This window comes from Tigriopus californicus, chromosome 9, assembly GCF_007210705.1.
Source record: "Tigriopus californicus strain San Diego chromosome 9, Tcal_SD_v2.1, whole genome shotgun sequence".
NCBI lineage: Eukaryota > Metazoa > Arthropoda > Copepoda > Harpacticoida > Harpacticidae > Tigriopus > Tigriopus californicus.
In genome coordinates, this window is record NC_081448.1 from 53,330 (window position 1) to 72,427 (window position 19,098).

Sequence of the window (19,098 nt, forward strand, 5' to 3'; positions counted from 1 at the left end):
CCTCCTCTGAACATTTGGTGGCTCATCCATGATTATGCGCCTTCAAAACCAAACGTGGGTGGATTTGAGCTTGGTGCGCACAACGGGGGAAAACTTATAGAAGAGCAAAGGGAAGTCGATTTCCCTTGGATTTTTGGTTTTAGCCTGTTAAGTTTGGCCCAAACACAAAAAAACTTGGAAACACGTAGACTGGGTCAGTTGATGAATGCCCACCAATATCATTTATTGCGAATCGCATTACATCCAAAAGAAAACGTCATCCCATTTGTTAGGAACCGTGATTGGTCAAATGTAATGAGGCATCGCCATCTTGTCCCCTCGAAGCAACTGAAGGCCAGTTGTCATGATCCCACCACAATGAGCTGAAAGCCACTCATATGGACCCAGATCGATTTGGTGGGGACCAAGACCTACAATGGATAGGATAGCTCGCGAAGCTAACGGATAACTTGTGGAGGCAGGGGGAGTTTATTCAAATTTCCTCTCTCATCCCTTCTTCCTTCCCGATGAAATAGAACATGGGAATACGCCAGGCAGGGAAATTTAATATCTTCTCCATCCCCTCCACCAAACGATGCCCCGATCTGGCCAGGATACCAAAGACTACTGAGCATGACCACCTACCTCCCTTACTGCCTTTAGTTCAGTCTCTTTGGGTGAATTCGAGGCCAGAGTCAAAGTGCGGGGAACCCACGTTACTACTACTACTACTACCACTACTACTACTACTACCACTACTACTGCTACTACTACTACGCTGTAAGGTAAATGTAGAAGTAGAATGTAAACCCACATGGCTATTGGTCCCTTCACGGATCCCGTGGCAAGAGCATAAGTCATTTTTAACCTCCTCCTCTTGTACTCCGTGTAGTTGCTCTAGTTGCTCTAGTTCCTTCAACCTGGCACAGCCACTGCCACTATTAATACCTTGGCTGGAACTGCGTGAGGCTGGAAACTGCGATGGCTCCAAGATCGCGGTCTCTTTTAAGCCACAGTGGCCGTCGAAGTTGATTAGAATTGAAAATCGACTTAAGAAGACAAGTCCTCGCTCACCCTGGTCGCCCTATCTACGTACATAATATGCAGGCTAATACTACATACAATCAGCCTAGGATGATTGAGACCCGGTCATCATCGTATTAAACGAGTCCCCTCTCCTGGATCGTCAAAGAGCATATCAGGGAGGTCTGTGCAGAGAACAATATGGCATCAAAAGTCCATCCACCCAAAGCCAGCAAGATGGACAGTTCTTTCGTTTCGGGAGACCAAATCCCAATTTTAAAGTTCCAGTCTCATCAAAGATGGATGTGGACAGTTCTTTTGATGAAGCTCCACCAATCACCATGGTTGGAAGAGCAGACGGAACGTTGCCTTTTTGCCTCTCTTTCTCTCTTTTTCTTTTGCTCTTTTCTGTCTTTTCGAAGCACTTGTTTTGACGTTTTTTTCAACAAATTGGACCATTTTTGCACTCCACACTCGCTTGGATACTCAGGTCGTTCGATTTCTCCCCCTTCCATTGGCCTTTCCAACTCCTTTTGTCGACCAAAAATATCAGGTTCAAGATTCACACCGACGATTGTTGGCCAACGGGCTGGTTGGCTAGCTGGCTGACTGGCCGACTGGCTAAGTGGCTGGTTGGTTGGTTGGTTGGCTGGCTGACTGGTTGGAGGTAGGGTAGAAAAAGGCTCCAATGAATTTTCTTCTCGATTCACGACGCGTTCAAACACCCTGGGACTTATTGCTCAGCTCAGCTTTGGCCTTTTCCTAACATTCGGTCGACTCAGGATCGTGGCAGTTGGCATTTTGGGATCACGTTTTTTTTGGTGACTGCTGGCTCGTCTCAAATCTATCTGTCTTGGCAAAAGGAGCATGCAATCAACCCTTCTCATGTCTTTGTGGTCCAGTGGCCCTGTTTCATACGCTGCACAGAGAGCTCTCTGGTTCTGAAGCTTGATATTTGGGACGACGAACGTGATCGTGGATGTTCGCACACCGGAATAGAAAACATGCCACGAAAAAGAACAGGAGAGCCAAAGTTTGAATTACCGACAAATTATCGTCCCATTGGCAAATCGATGCCACCATACCGAAGGACATTGGAGCTCAATCTAAATGATATCACTGGAATGACAAAATCCGAGTGGTATGCGATGGAAATACCCCGGGGCGGCAGGAAAAATGTCGCCAGGCAAGGGCTCTGATTCAAGATGGTTGAAAATCCAAGCAGAGCAAAAGCAACGGCCGTCAATGGCAAGCGTACTTATCAAATTTAGAATTATGTGTTTGTAAGTACCATTCCCAAGCCAAATCTGAGGAACGCCATCTAACGAGAGACATGCGTTTATCGCCAGAAGCTGCATACCCTATATATTCATAGTACACTACGTACCAACATGTAAGTATGGAGTTGATCCAGCAATAGATCAGTCTCAGTCAGGGACGGATCTCGTGTTAGGCTTCCGTCAGTTCCTGTCTTCCCAAAAGGGGAAAGGCAGGTCCACGGAGAAGCGCATAGATCTTTTCCGGGGAGCAATTGGTTTACAATCAGAAATAAGGAACAAAAAGTGCACAGGATCGAATGATAGAAGACGTGCAGTACTCGCTCATGGACACACTTAGTGTTCATATCTCAGAGGGAAAACAAGAAAGAGCGAGATAGACTAGTTTAATGGTAAGGGGGACGGGCGCAGCAAAGACAAGAGGGAAATAAAGACGCGGCGAAACTGTATGTTATCCCAACGTGGTTCACGGGCTCATGTTCCACAAATGAGGAGTCAATCAAAGTTCAAAATCTGACTGGATCGCGTTACAACATCACGAGAAGACAGGGCAGGCAAACATACGGTATAGTGTATACTGTACAGTACATCAAGCCAACAGACCCTCCGAAATTCTCATTTAAAAATCACACCCCTCTTTGGACAGCAACCCATGGGACGCAATGCCAGGATGTTGTTCAAAAAAGCTTGGCAATTTCGTGGGATTATCGTTTAGCCAGAATCACGCGCAGGTTCAATCACATTCGAACAATTTAATTCAGTGTCAATGCCAAACCCGAGGGATTGGTGGTAATCCAAGGGACCTGTTGGCAGAAGCTTTTCCGGGAATGACTGTGCTCTTATCACAATAGCAGAGCCTATCCTTCCTAAAGGGCCAAAGGTCTAGCTAGAAGTTCTTTCAATTAGGCTGGTCTAATTGAATCATTCTGTTTGTCCCGCAACAACGACCCGAGAAGCGCTAAACACACGGTTACATATTCTGAACACACACAACCTAAGGGACTCATTCGCAAGTACGTGAACATTCACATACGAGTACGTACATCCAAGCCAGTTACTTCCCTTTATTTGGATGGACAGATCCTCTTCTGCTTCATTGTACACTACACTTTCGCAGTGCTACGTACAGAAAAGGAGCCTCCAGGCATTGAAGTTCCCTGCCCATCCAGGATGCTGACCAGAGACGACCAGGTTACCCATAATACATTGTTTGTACATCTATTGGTCGAATAAAAGGCCATACCAACATGACGCGAGGGCAGAAAATGTGTTCCAAAGCTTAGAGCCTTCAAAGGCCATCGAGTTGAACCGAGTTAAACCGAGCTGACCAACTGGCCAGCGAGTCATGTATGTACATTGAAACTTTTCCCCATACCCTCGATGCAGACTGTTCTGGGTGGGGAATTGAAGCGTGAGTCCTCATGCTCGTTAACCCCGAGTGAGAAGAATGACGAATGACATAAGAAACGAATGAATTCAAGGCCGGGCAATTCGGCAAGATACAAAACCGTATTAGCGGACAAACTAACGAGGCCATGTACGACTTGTTGTATCTTTCATCAAAGTACATCACCGAATCAGATGAACGTGCCAATTGTACGTGCCGAGAACTGAATTCACGGGGACGGACTGATGTTCAGTTCGTCTAGAGGCTAACCACATTAGTGCTCCCCCTTGTGGGTTATTCGATGCTCGCTCGAATCAATCACGAGAGACCAGGCAGAACTATGTACTATGCCAAGTTGAAGTGGAACCAAGCTTGTCTTCAGGATCCTTGTCTCCTGAGGGTGACATTTTCAAACTCTGAGAAAATCGAGCTGGACAACAGGAAGGAAGGAAGCAAGGAAGGAATGACGGGAGGAAGGCAAGACAGGCAGAAAGAGGGATGGAAGGAAGGCAAATGGAAATTCAGTTTTTTTTGGTGGGGTCCGTGGTTGTTTCGTGGAACACGGAGGGTGACCGAGAATCAGCCAGCCAGCCAAAAATTGTCGTGAAAGTGGCTGATTTCGTGACGCTTCCAAGAAGTTCAATTCCATCCCCGTAACGTCACAATCAGAATCAGCAGCAGCACTTTTCCAATGAATCAACTATCCGTCTGTCCATTGAATAAGCATCCATCTAACTCGCCCACAAGACAGCAAGTCGTCGTCATGGTTATCGCTAACGGTGAGTGGGTGCCCTCGGGCCACTTAGACATTCCTTCTTAGAAATGCTATACAGTAGGTATGTACAGATACCAACAATCCACCTGAGGGGGTTACATGGGGAGGAGAGCGTTTAATTGGATTGTTAGTTGGGCCACCGTGTCCCTGGGGACGCGCCTTCGCTTCTTCAACAAGCCCCCGCCAATTCATCTTTCTATCCATCCTTCCATCCATCCACACTCGCAAGAATTTGATACACTCTACTGTATTCTGATGTCCTAGACGAAATATGTGATTCAGAGCATTATCGGCCAAGCAAAATCCTGGAGGCATTTCTTTATTTCAAGTATTTCTCCACAAAAAATCTTCCCCGACGCTGCCGTTTTTATCTACTCTATACTCTCTCTCTCCCTCGTTTTGAAATCCTAAATATAAGAATAGAGAATCGCGATACAGCCTAATTGTAGGTGAGTGACCATCTAGAACCGTTGCCTCCTCACACTCTGGGATACCTTTTCGTATGTACTGTGAGGTAAATACTCTAGCCGTCGTTTGTAGTACACAAACAGCTCAACCAACTGCCTAAGGCAAGAAAGAACCAACTAGCCAACCAACCAACCAACCAAAGGCCAGAACGCTTTTTGCTAGCTCCTTGGAACAACCGTCATTGAATGAACTATTGTGGATAGATAGATAGATAGACAGGCAGATAGCTAACGTAGATAGATGGAAGGATGGATGAGGGTAGGCGAGGAGAGATACTTCACCATTTAAACGATTGCTTGTCGTGTTCAACCATTATTGCAACAATACACTCGGTTCCTTCTTCCTTTCCTCTCGAGAACGGCTTTAGGTATTTTTTTGAAGTCAGGGAACCATATGATGTACCGTGCCCTAGGACGTTATACGCAAGTCCGGTCGACGAGTTGCCCTTAAAGGTGATTGCTTATGTCAATAGCAAACACAACGCCAGAACAAAAGTGAAGGGCGCTGTTCGCAATGGTTCTTGAGAATTGCTTTGTAGATTTCTTCTTTGTGCAGACTTGGAGCCAAACCACGAGCGAGCAAGGAAAATCCCGCTGCTGACTCCCGTCTCCCTTGATTGTGAGGCTCTTAGGGTAGTTGTAGCACTCACGATTATTTTTTAGCTTTTTTTTCTGGCCAACTATTGTACGGTACTACTTGCTTCCTGCTTTCATTTTCCCATGCGTTGAACATTACGTAAGAAGGTGGATGGATAGCTAAAAAGGATGTGAACTAACCGATAGTAGCTAGGTCCTGTTATCCGTGACATCCGTGTGACTTGAGAGATCAAAAGTAGCGAAGTATCGATCGGTCAACTTAAAAGCTCCGTCCAGCACTTTTCAGAGGGCACGTCAAATGAAGATTGAACCGTATCCTGACGACAATCCGGATAACAAGAATGTCAATTGGGGCCAATCCGCTTTTTTTTTATATTCGTAGGGGAAAGGAAAGCGATTTGCTGGGATCAAAGAGCCCAAAAGAACAGTCAGTACGCTAGTTGAAGTTGAAGACCACCGAAGGTCTTCAAACGGTACACAAGCACACGGAGGGTAAGGCCCGTTTACTTTTAAATTGTACGTAGGCGGTACATTCCTTGATCGTGAAGTGTTTGCTTTTTAAAGTGAATTGCGCTCCAAGATCATGTAAGCATCTTCATGACTTTGCGTGAACGAAGAGGGACGGAAGAGCCAACTCAAAATCCCCACCTCAGCCTCCCTCCAGTCCCTTCGTTTCTTCCGTTCCATACTGCACGTGCTTGAACCTATGCTTGCGCATGATGGTATTTCTCAGTTCAAGCAACCACATGAAGTAGGAAACGAAGACGAGGCACCCGGAAGGCAATGACTGGTGGAAAGTGGAAAAGAAATTGGCTTAAATTTTGAATTTGATTGAAAGGTTCCAACATAAATATTTGATGTGCCACGGTTCCAACCACTCAAGTAGTCACAACTACCAATCGAACGTTCTAGGGTAGTTGAGTTCAAGCTAAAGCCAGGACCGGGAAAATTCCCAACTCACCTCGTTTATTTCTAGCCTGTCATATTCAATACTTCATGTTGTACGTACTTGTGCGCCAGATGAGGAAGAGGCACAATGCTCTCTTGAAGAAACCTCTATAAGTCTTATGTAAATCGATGAAAGATTAAACTCAAGCAAATCAATCTTGTTCGAGATGACGCCAAGGCCAAAGAACTCGAAAATGTGTACGTATAGTAGCAAAGCGTACATCATAATCAAGCACTATTTTCCTTCCAATTCTGACGCTTCAGTGATGCTGAGACGTGTGTTGTTTGGTCGAGAATCGGGGGAAAGTGGAAACCCTTCAGACGAATGCACCGTATTGGTTTGCGTTATCCGAACTTCCTTCCCGAGGCATTGGTATTCGTAGTGTGGGGTTGGGGGCCTGGGATAGTTTTCTTCGGATTTATCGAGATTCGAAGTTTTGCGTCAAATTTCGACAGAACAAGGCCGGATGAGTGAGTGAGTGAGTGAGTGAGTAAGTGAGTGCTCGAAGGCCAAGGGCGGCCGTCAATGAAGCACACACTCTCACATACTAGTCATTTTCCCCCTCCCTATGTGGGTGGGTGAGTCTTTTTTTTTCTCTTTCTGCGTCAGCTTCAAACTAGTCAAGGCCAATAATACATGCTGAAGAAGCAGACGCGAAGGGTAACCACGAATTAGCCGTGTTCGAATTCGATATCAGATATCGGAAGTGCAATATCTCACACGAGACCTCCGGTGGTCCCATTCTTTTCTGGCTCCTCATTCACTTCCTGGTCCGCGTTTGGGGAAGCCAAGAAGACGCGTTCCTTCGTTCTTTCGTTCTCGCGTTCCTTTGTTCGTTCGCTTCTTGGGTAGTGGATAAATAGTAACACGCTCCGATCTGGCGAAGGCCACATGCCTCCGTTGATACTCCTCCCCTTTCCCTCCGTTCAGCGGACCTATTTGGCCCTCATACGAGCAAAGTCATGGGCCTTCGATCTCTCAACACACCGTTACTCATTCCTGCTCCTGACGGGAACTCAAGAAAGAGACGCTACGTAGATTCGTCGCCCTAAGAAGAAGACCACATGAAAGCGAGCCGTTCAAGACGAGCCAAAACTACAGCTCGAAGAGAGGGCGGTGTCTAAAGAGCGAAGACGTTTTGTGAACTGTGGTCCGCTGCCTCAAACGCCGCTCGATGATGTAGGTTGGGAAAGAGGGAAGGAAGGAGATGGCCGATCGAGGCCTCATTGGAAAAAAGAAACTTTGGTCAGGAAAATTGGACACGAAACTTTGTCATGGATATGAAGCGAGTCCTGGGATGTCTCCGCAGAGATATAACACGAAGGACGAAAGACGAAAGACGGAGGACGAAAAGGGAAGAAAAATGGGATGGGGCTATTCGAAGCGTCTCGTAGTTTTGGCTGGCCTTGCCCCACTTTAGAGTACAGATATTGGAATATCGGATGAGTGTTAACATGCACTTCAATACTACTTGGTTATTGTGGGAGAAGAAGAAGAAGAAGGAGGAGGAGAAGAAGAATGCCAATGCAATAATGCATCTCATAAGTGATTTCAGACTCATTTATTGGCATTGCAATTGTCTGAGCAAAGAAGGCAAAGAACGCCCGGAAGGTCGCAGAGAAACCGGAAGGGATTGGGGAGGAAGGGGAGGAATTCATGTGCCATATTCTACTTATATCAAATTATTTACCAAACTATGCGTTGACCGGTCACGATGTCGTTGTTTTCAATCCAGATTTTTCCCTCTCTAGGTCCGTGTAAACGAGGGCCAAGGCTCTCTTTCTCTTGTTTTTGAATCATGAATGGGAGAGAAAACGTGTTTGGCTCGAGATCCCCGGATTAAAGTACTCAGTTTCTCAACAACAGACGGCTTCTCGCGTCTCCAAATATTCAGCCAACGACGAATCTAGTAGTACGGATGTACGTGTGTATCAAAACAACGACAGCTTCCCAAAACTCCCTCGACTCTCGAACATATTCCAGTAATAAGTCGGTGTTCTGTACGTACATACATACATAACAGCACTCAATTGAGGTTGGCGATTCCGAAGATTTGACTCCTTCTCATTGTGTCTTATTGACATTTCTATCTCTTCCCCTTCTGTTATATGCTCCTCGGAAATCGGGGACACTCTTGATGTAAAGGTCAGATGAGATTCCCATGATTAAAGGGTCCCAGCTTTGGAACTTCTCGTTCATTCAAACCTTCCACGACTTGCTCCCAATGTTATTCCAAACAACGACAATTTGTCATTTTTGGATACACGTAATCTTTTTCAAATGCCATCATGATTTGCGTATGTGTACTCAAACAAGATGCAAGTACATTGTATCTGATACCTTGAACGGGACTCCCATTTATTAATGATTGAGCAAACATACCTGAAAATTCAAACACAGAAACTCATTTAGAAACATTCTTTAGGACAAAAGTTGGATCAGGTTTGATTTGCACTCTTGGCCGGCCATTGGCCTGTCTTTCTATTCATTCTTCAGGATGGTGGGAACATAAATCTTGGATGGATTTCGGCACTCCTATTGGTGTGAGTGGTTATGAGAAATTTTCCTGATGGACACCGACGAAAGGGTAAAGGGAAGGAAAAAAGGGAATAATAACGGATAAGGGTGCAGTGAGTGAGTGAGTGAGTGAGCGAGTGAAGAACAGGAGGGATCGAAAATTTGGTAGTGGAGGTAAAGAGAGCAGGCTAGCAGAAAGCAGGAGGCGAATTACGAATGGACGGGAGATGCCAATAAACAATAAGTGACAGCACAATCTCCACTAGAAGTGAGCAAATCACACTCAACATCCTATGGAAACTCTTGGGCCAAAGACCCAACCACGGAAAGACGGCAGAAATGGATAGGCCACGAAGAATCTACGTAGGAGGCATAAAGATGGGGGTCGTAGGTGCTTTGGGAGACAGGAAGAGTGACCCGATGACAGGCCAACCAGGGTTTTGCATTAAAATGTCAGAATCAAGATATTGGAGCTCTCGCCCGCCAATCCAGAATATGTAAACCCCCAAGTTGTATCCCACTGGCAACGTGGATTGTTCTCGGATCTCATGCCATACAAAGCATTATTTTATGTTCAAGACATGGCTCACTATAGAGAGCAGAACAATGCAAGCAGACCTGACCGGGATCTGGCATCACTTTGACACTTCCAAAGTAGTGTTGCCACTCACGTGGAAATCGATCGCTTGACATGGTTATGACACGGAAAAGGGCTTAACATTAGGACGGATGGAACGTTGTTGCAATAACGTGAGATTACAAAGAAATAAATGGACATTCCGAGGAAGAAAAAAGATCACCTGACCATTTCCAAATCCTCATTGGTTCAGTACGTTGTTGAAAAGAACCAAATCAGCGCGTTCAATTTTGGAGAGCAATACTGACTTGATAGAAAAGCTCTAAATTTGAACATTTTTTTGCACTTCATTTCGTGAGCTGCATTTTATTCAGCGAGTTAGTTAGACGTGCCAACCATCGCACTGCTAGATTTACTTCATACAAGGAGCAGTGATGGTAGAAGTACTACCTACACTACACTGGCTGAGGGAGTTCAAGTCCCCCTTAGGAATGAACGAGTCCCTCAGTTACAATGTTGTCACGTACACTCTATACAGGCAGTAGCCATGGCTCTGTACACAATGTGATGGTCTTGAACTGTATATGCCGGGACCTTTTTGCCAACCTCGCTCAAATGGGAAGCCTCCTTATTCCTTGTTTCATATGCTTCAAAGGCGGCAGATGGACAAACGCATTGCCAACTCAGCGTCCAGCAGAGGAGAATTCCGATCTGACTGAGAGAACTATGGGACCCTCACATGCTACACTACACACACACACACACATGTACATTTATATATACACACAGGCATGCACGCATCGCGCACGCACACACACACACACGCACGGACAACTCCAGAGTTTCACAATAGCGACTCGCGAAGGAAGAAACAAGGGAGAGAAATGACTGCACCTGCTTCATCCCAAATCACCCCTCCACCACCAATATCACCACCACCAGTGCTACTTCAACAACGAAGACAACAGCAACAACAACAGCACCTCGTACAGCCCACCATTTTTCGAACGACGTACCATGTATGTAGGCCAACACCACCGACGGCTACTGACTACATATGCATAATTCCAACTGATGTCCTGTTTCCAGTTTCGCCTCCCAGCCAAAACACAAGTACCAACCGAAAAGTCTAAACTTTTTTGGTGTGTGTGTTTGACTATTAGACTGCATGGCGCGTGTTCAAATCCTACACTGAACTGCTGCCTAGTTGAATCCGTGAGTGAGTAAGTGTAGTAACGCTCCCCGAGTCCTTCACTGGATGGACGTAACTGTAGAGATGATGATAATAATAATACGGAGCAGGTGGCTTCATTTGCTCCAAGTTCACAGTGTTGTTGTACTGGTGTCGTGAAATGAGACGATTGTTGTTCTTTGTAAAATAATATGCTTGGATCTTTCTTTTCTTCGAACTTGGGGCAAAGGAATACGGAAATTGTGTCCTCTCTTGAATATTCTTAATCGGGTCTGTTCTCGCACGTTCACTCACTAACCCTGGGCAGTTTGAATTCGAGTTCAGATTCGAAGCCCTCAAGCTTGGATTGTTGTTTACGATCCTATTGAGCGAAAGGCTCAAAATAACCCTCGGATCGGTAAAAAGCATCGCTTCCTCAAGAGGGAGTCCGACAATTTATGTCGAGAATAAAATCCAATCGCAAGAAGAATAACAGTTTGAAGGAGCGGCAGTTGGGTTCGCCTTTCAAAAAACCGGCGTATCCCATGCTTTTTAGTATCTCGTCATGTTTGTTGTTTATCCAGCCAGATCAGCGAGCTTTACTTGAGTAGTATGAATCGGCAGATGCGAACCCTATCGAGCAAGGAGAACGAACAAAGTAGTAGTAGCATCATCAGTTAGGACATGAAGCTTTTCTCTCAGCTACGGCAGGGCTCCCAATGCACTCACTCACTCATAGGATCCGAACAAACTACCCTTGGATGGCAGGGTTTGCCTTGAGCTCTCGTTGAGCTTGAACCGCTTCTCCACCTTACTGACCTATCCAGGGGGTGGGCTTAGGAGTTGGTATCCTCAGCCATCCATTCAGTGGCAATGAACTTCATTTGGAATGAACAAGGACCCTGTCAGCTGCCTTCACGTGCGGCGTTTTCCCGACGACGTTTTGAGGCTTTCATTTTCGGTTCACGACATGAGGAGCCAAAGCACGATGTGGTGCACATGTTCGCGTTACTCGGACAGCTCTACTCTACATACGCTTTAGGAGAGTGGAGATAGTAGTGGTTGAATAATAACATACAAGTGAGCTCGCTAGCTTCATGGCTACTTGTATGGCGGCTGGCTAGCCAGTTGAACAAGATGGCGGCGGTGGCTTCCCTCCGTGGGCTTCGTTCTTTGTGATTTGGTGGGTGAACGCGGCCATCTGCCATTCTCCAAACAGACGAACCAAGTCACAACTGACTGCCTCCAGTTTTGCCAGGACCTGATTGTCCTTCCAAACACTAAATGAAGGCACCAAGAGCAGCTTTGTTGATTGGTCTTGTACGAAAATGAAGCAACTTCCAAACAAGACATCATCTTTCAAGCTCTTCATTTTTAGCTAACTCGAATCAGTGGTGGCTCCAGACTTGGGCAAGATCAAGTCAGGCCCAGAGAGAGGGCACATTCATCGATCCACTTTGGCCTTACCCGATCGAATTTAAAGCGATGTCTGCTCACTTCCATCGATTTCGACACGTCGCTCAATCGATAATCTACATGTACGTATACCATGTGGGAAGAGCTGGTGGTGGTAGCCAAGGTGTAGGCCAAGAATGGAGGGACTAACACAATTGCAAAGGGACTGCCAATCGTGGGAATGAAAACATTGATTTTCCGTCCGTCCCTTCATCAACACCATGGTATGATTCCATGTAAGCGTCAATAAATAGTGTCCAGATGAGTGAAACATATTTTTCAAAAAAAAAAAGTGTGCATGGTCTGATTTAAGCCTGGTTTCCGGAGTCTGAGCCGACAGTGTCGTTGTCGTTGGCAGGTTACAAATTCTACGCTCGCATTTCTTTTCCCTCTGTCTACGCACGTACTTGGAGTCTTTTCTGGCAGCTCATTTCCTGGGCACAAGACAAAATCTTGCTCGTAGCCAAAAGGCTGGGTTAAGATGAAAAGATAAATGGGATTTAAGAAAAAGATGTGAAATAGGTGGAATACATAATTGGTTTATTTCAAATCCCTTGGTCTTAGGGGGAAAGTTATTAATAATCAGGGATGGGTTTCCTTCGGTTCTATGCACGTTGTACGTCTGTCCGTCCGTCCGTACAGAGTCCTATTCTGGCTCCCAACTAACTCAAAGCTCATCCTTCTTTGCATATCCTCTTTCTCCGCCTGCTTGCTTGCTTGCTTGCTTGCTTCCTCTTTTTCTCCGTCCTCCTGCAACTGATTAATTCCCCATTTCTCTCAATCTCGAACAGTCCGCCTTGCCAGGCATTATAAAAAGACCCGAGGAGTCTCGTTCTAATGGTAGGAAAAGTTTTCTTTTTTAATTTGCCCCCAACTCTTTCAGCGTGTCCTGGACCAAAGACCTGATCATTGGGGCGTTGCTTTGATTTAGACGCAAGAGTCATGTTCCACCAACCGGTCAACACAAAGCACAAACAATAATACTCTATCGGGTTGAAATTTTTGCTCTCATGGCTTGAGGAGTCTCTTTGCTTGGGAATAGATAAAGGGTTGAGTGGCCCAGGCTTCGTTTCCCTTCCCTCAATTCGTTTTCGCATCCCCCTGACCCCTTTTCCTTGAGTCGGACAAGATGCTCCTTAAGTCTCGTTCCACTCACTGACCTCGCTCGCTCGTTGGTTGGTTGGCAGAGCTGTCGGCTTGGCCAACAGGGACTAAACTAATTAAGATGCTCAATAATTAATTCCGGATTTGCGTTCCGGCTGGCCTTTTAATTACCCGTCCACCATCACCAATCCTGCCTTTACCATGCCATCAAGTGCTCGAACAGGCAAGTGTGTCCAACGTGTCTTTTGGACTTGTATAAGTGGAAAACAACTTTCATGGAACAAGGTGGGGGACCAAAGGGTCTAGTGCCACCAGCGACACAATAGCAAGACACACGAGCTCGTAAAGTAAGTTGGAACGACGCATTTTCTATTGCCTCGTCGTGGATGAGCAAACTTTCATGAGGACCAATGTGCTTGGGTGGAGTTGATCAATGATTTTGGACAAAAATCTACCTTTTAAGATGTGTTCCAAGAATGTGGATAGGTCAGCATATTGTACAACAAAAGCATTGGGTGGAGTGGCAACCAAATTGGAAATATGGTTCAATTCATGCGAGAGCTACTACGATTTGGCCATTACTTATGCCAAGAGGGCGAATAAAGTTCGGATATGATTTATTCATGGTCAAAAAGATTTTTCCAAGTCTTAGCGGGTTCCCATCACACATGGAAGTGCATTTTCTGGTATCGAATTTCACATCCTCCGTGCCGAGTTGTCGGTTAGTGTGAGAGTGGATCTCGAACAACGCCATTGGAAAGATCGCCAAAAAAGATCAACTTCTGTTTTCTGATTTTACTGCCAGAAAAAGACCTCTTCGTTTGCGTCCTTTTGTAGACATGGTAGAACAATTCGTTCATCTGGAGAGACGCGACTAACGTCCCACAACTAAAAGGTCTGTCTGAGCGTTAATTGCCCATTCACCCTTGCCCAAAAGCCCAAATGGCAAAGGCACGATAGATATGTTCACGAACTCTACCTATTTAATGTACATGTATGTGTAAGAAAATGATCCATCCTTACCTGCTAATCTGAGAGCGGACATCCTCTGATACTCCGGTTCCTGAAGCCATTTTGCCATTCGCCTGAAAGTTTCACGTCCAGATTTGAGCTTAGACCATGGTTTGGGATTTCGTAACAAGTCTGAGAGTGTGCCTTGTGATCGACAGAGTACCCTTTGAGCAAAGATTGCTTGGGGGATTGAGTAGCGCTTGAGTTCGGCTGAAATTCGTTGAGCCAGATCTTTGGTGTTAATTTCCTCCGTCTCGCCGGCACTGCTCGACGAGCTGTTGTTATTATTGTTGTTGTTATTATTGTTGTTGTTGTTTGAAGATTGAGAAGCCCCTTTGAGTGACACCATGGTGGGCGTGCCACTCTGAAGGTGTCGGGAGAGAACTCCGCTTTGAGATATCGGTATGGGGTGGCCGGATTGGCTGTGAATGATATGAGAGTGAGGAGGGGGTGAGAGTTCACGATGAGCATTGAGAGTTTGGATGAGACCCGAGGACCCACCCACCGGGGATGGGTGTGGCACAGGGCTTATTGTATGAGGTGACACCGACGTGAGCCCACCGTTGAGGCTTGGGTTGTTGGTGGAGGTGAGGGGAGTACTTTGTTGGTAATGATGATTTCCTCCGACGCCCCCCGTGGGGGAGTGGTCAATGGAGTGAGGACTCAAGTCGTGGGGAGAAGGTCTCTGGGATGGGTCATAGTAGGCCCCGCTGTTGGGTGAGAGTGGTTCTTGCTTGGAGTGGAGGCCATTCTGGGAGAACCCGCCTTGGGGCGACATAGCGGAGGGCGAGCCCCCCGAGGGCAGGCCTATTTGAGGCGGATTGCTGTGGTGGTAAAGCGGAGGAGACATACCGTGTTTTTCATACGCATTGAACGGAGAGCCCAAGGAAATGTTGGACAAGTGGTTTTGCATGCTGGGCGAGTAGGCTTGGAACTTGTCTTGCATACTGGATATGGTGGAGATGGGGGGCAGGGGCTGAAGAGGGGTGAGGGTGGTGTACGAGTTGGGGACATAGCAAGGTGGGGTCATCCTGCCAGAGTGAGACCCTGGCGAGGTCAGGTTTGTGTAGGTGCAGGAGGATTCAAACATTCTGGCGTCAGAGGCATCAATCATGCTCGAGACCGTTGTGCTGGTGACAGCGGCAACCTCTTCATCCACGTCGTGATCGTCTTCGTCTTCGTCGACTTCGTTGTTATCGTCGTCGTGATTATTATTGTTACGATTAGGAGGAGGAGTAGAAGTAGTTCCACAATTATTATTATTATTAGTATTATTGTTGTTGTTGTTGTTGTTACTGTTGTTTCGCTGGGCGTTACGAGAATGATTTTTGCTGCCCAAAGAGTCGGAGGGTGAGCAGGAATGGGAGCCTACCAAATTAATGGGTAGGCTATCAGAACTGTCAACGTCGTGGTTGTTGTGGTTGTCGGTATTTTTGTTATTGCTACTGTTGACGTTGCTATTGAGAGTATTGGATGTGAAATCTTCGCTGGCGTTGTGATTGGCAATGGCACTTTCAGGAATGGTAGTATTGGAAGCAGCAGTGGCTGGACTAGGGGTGAGAATCGCGGCAGATCTTGAAGTTGAAGTCGTGGTCAGGAGAGTCTCAGTTGAGAGTAGGGATGATGACTTGGGTTGAGCTTGTTGAACAAACACAACTCGTTGCACTGAGGAGTTGTCGCCCGAGACGACAGCATTCACCAACTGATCCGATTCTCCAAGCTGAAGCTGGATCTCACCTCCTCCCAACGAAGCTAAATGTCCGCCTGATAGCAACGACGAGGAGGATGTTGATGCCACCCCGTCCGCCACTGCTGATCCTGAGAGTGTGGCAAGTGCTGTTGCTGTTGCTGCTGCTGCTGCTGCTGTTCCTTCTGCTGTTCCTGTTCCTGTTCCTCCTCCAGAGTTCCCATTCCCCTCTCTAAGCTCCATCAGAACGTTGGACGCTGGGTTTATCCTTGGCGACGGCAAAACCGACGAGGATGTGGCAGACGTCGCTAGCGCTGCTACTCCTCCGCTTTTTCGAGTGGCAGGCCGTTGTTGAAGGAAGATGGTAGTGGGATGAGAATGAGAGGCGTGCGTGCCGTCCACAGGGACACCGTTTCTCCCGCCACTCTCGACGATTTGAACTCCTCCATCGGATGAGGCAAACGAGAAAGACCCTCGCTGAAGCGCCAAAACGGTGGCCGTAGTGGTCGAGGTTTGGCCTCCGTTGCCTAGCAGGTGGGTCTGAAGCAGAACTCGGCCTCCGACAACAGGTACCAACGTGACACTTCCCTCAGTCGAGGAAGCCATGGCGGCCAAACTGGTCACCGTAGTGTTGACTCCACTACTGGAAATTGAGCGAAAATTTCCCTGCGACGATAACGCTCCCATTGGGATGCCTAGAGCGGAGGCTGCTAAGATAGCAGGTTGGGATGAGGTGGCCACCACGGTCGAACTAGGCACCACCAGAGTCTGGGGCGTAACATTAGACACACCTGCCTCTTCGTTATTGGAGGGATAAAGTGAATTAGAAGGCAATTCCCCGGTTAAGGTGGAAGAATGGCTTATGTTTTTGACCAAGTCATCAGTCCCGTTGGCTCGGGTCTGCTCATTTAAAATCAACTTTGATGCGTTGAGATTGGGAAGCGGTTGAACAAGCTTGATCTGGTTGCTGTTCGATCGAGTCAGAAGAGCATTCAAATTATCGTCCATGATGACAAGTTCGGTGACGTGGTTCGACGTAGATAGAATCTAGGCAATTCCCATTGTGACCACCTATTTTAGAAACACTTCAGTCATTCAATATGTGTTGGTTTTATTTATGTTTGTTAAAAACCGGGCCCGTTAAGACTTTGTCAAAATGTTCATGCTTTTTTCTTTTGTTTGTAACCAGGGTTTGACGTTGTAGATTCACCCCTCACCCACTCGTCAAACAAATGTGGGGGGACGTTGGGACGATGAAACCTGCCTCAGACTTTAACTTGCTTTTTTGTCCAAAGTCCAACATTACCTGTCCCAGCATTGGACCACCACATCAACCACTCTCCATCTCAAAGGCGTGTGAGTCAGCATTGTTACGCACTCATGGTGGCCTCTCTTGAGGGTGTGCGTTGCACCCAAAGAGCCTTTCCAGTTCCCTTCAAGGGAAAGGCAAAAAAGCGGCCCGGACCAGCCACGAGCTCCAAAGAGAGCAGGAAAGAGAGCGAGTAAGCAGAGGACAGAGGAAAGAAGAATAAGAAAAAAATAAGACACGCGTTCCTCTCAAAGAAAGCCCTTCACGAGCCCTTCGAGTGAAGGAAGATGCAGGCGGGAGTATGGGCTGAATTGGCTCGTAGCCCTCGTTGGATTACACTGACGTCAAGACAAATGCCAACAGCTGAAAAGAGCCTCAGCTGCCCCAAGCTGTGGTTCCAACCTTCGTTCCCAAATGAAAAATGCAACTTTTCGGCACCTCGAAAGTCAAGAATCACAAAACACAGGCACACTCCTCAAACCTTTTCGTGGATCCACACCACTCTCGGACACTTTCAAGTCAAACTGACAAACACTAAAGGAGATATTACACGTCTTGATTCGGTAGAAAAAGCTATCCACTTTCACGATTTCCACTTGCGTCCTTTTCTTTATGGCTCCCGTTTCCAAAGTAAGCTGTTCGTTCGTCCGTCCTCTTAGTTCTGCAGTCTATCCAGCCATGCTCAGTGGGACCGAGGCTAGCCTGATGTGAAGAAGGGACAGCGAGAGACGGGAGGGAGGGAGGGAGGGAAGGGGGGGGCAAACTGATGGCTGATGGACGAACGGACGGCCTCAGACTTCTTTTGGTTGGGGGTCGTTTGGTGAAGTTTGTACCTCTTCTTACTCGCTCTGACTGACTCAATGCGGGTGTCATGCGAACGGACGGTCACGGTGGTGGTGGTGGTGGCGGTGATGATGACGACCCCACCACCACGACTATTGGCCTCGATATCAGGCAATTCAGTTGAAGATGGCGGTTGTGAATGGAGGTAGTACTCGAATTGTTTGGATGGTGGAAAGTACGAACTATGCCGAAGACAGAAAATAAGGCTTTCCTTGACGGGCCTGATCTGCCATTAATGCGCTCCAAAAGCCTCCAAAAGACGACGCCTATAGGGAGGTAGAAAAACATGCGCTAGGCAGAGGAGCTTGGTAACTCTGTTTCTGGTACACCCTACCAAAGATCATGATGCTGATGGTGGTGGTGGTAGTGGCAACAACGGTGGTGTTGACTTTGCCGTGGGAGCCTGTCCCCAAGCATGACATTCAAGACTGGATAAATTGGCCAACCAAGTCCGATTCGTCATTACCTGAATGGAGGACTCCTAAAAGGCCCCAATAGGCCATTTGCTTTTTAATGCTTGCTCTCTTGCATTTCGAAATATCAAGTACTAGCAGTTAATCATCACTTAGAATTGCCATATTTGCTAGTATAGTGGCACAACAACAACAACAACAGCAAGTGCTACCTACAAACTGTTTGCTCAAAGGTATTGCAAAAGTTTTTAGAAAGTGCCTTTTGGATTGCCATGGGAAGAGGCATTGTCGTCTTCGACGTTTTAGACAGCAATTCTACGTGTGTCTCTTTCGTGGACTGACATGACAAAAATGAATATTTAATTAATAGCAGCCTCTTTTTGCAAACTTAAAAAGGGCACGAAATGCAAAAATACACCAAATAGCATTGCGTCATCCACACCTCAAATGTATGATTGAGTGTTTGGTGGTGCTTTTGTTGTTGCTGTCGGTCGCCTGGACTTCCTTTTCCTGACACGTTGTGAAACATTATGTTTTAGGACGTTACATTCCTGTTT

At 46.7% G+C, this 19,098-nt stretch overlaps 1 protein-coding gene across 7 annotated transcripts in view; it reads right to left on the minus strand.

Moving 5' to 3' along the window:
- The window catches only part of LOC131886881 (transcription factor mef2A-like), a 57,210-nt gene extending 39,223 nt beyond the window's left edge, over window positions 1-17,987 (minus strand). For all 7 annotated transcript variants that reach the window (XM_059235327.1, XM_059235326.1, XM_059235325.1 and 4 more), the window contains exon 1: window positions 14,302-17,987. In XM_059235327.1, the coding sequence (XP_059091310.1) occupies window positions 14,302-16,984 (2,683 nt within the window). In that variant the 5' untranslated portion in view covers window positions 16,985-17,987. The remainder of the gene's footprint in view (window positions 1-14,301) is intronic.
- Between the last annotated feature and the right edge of the window lie 1,111 nt (window positions 17,988-19,098).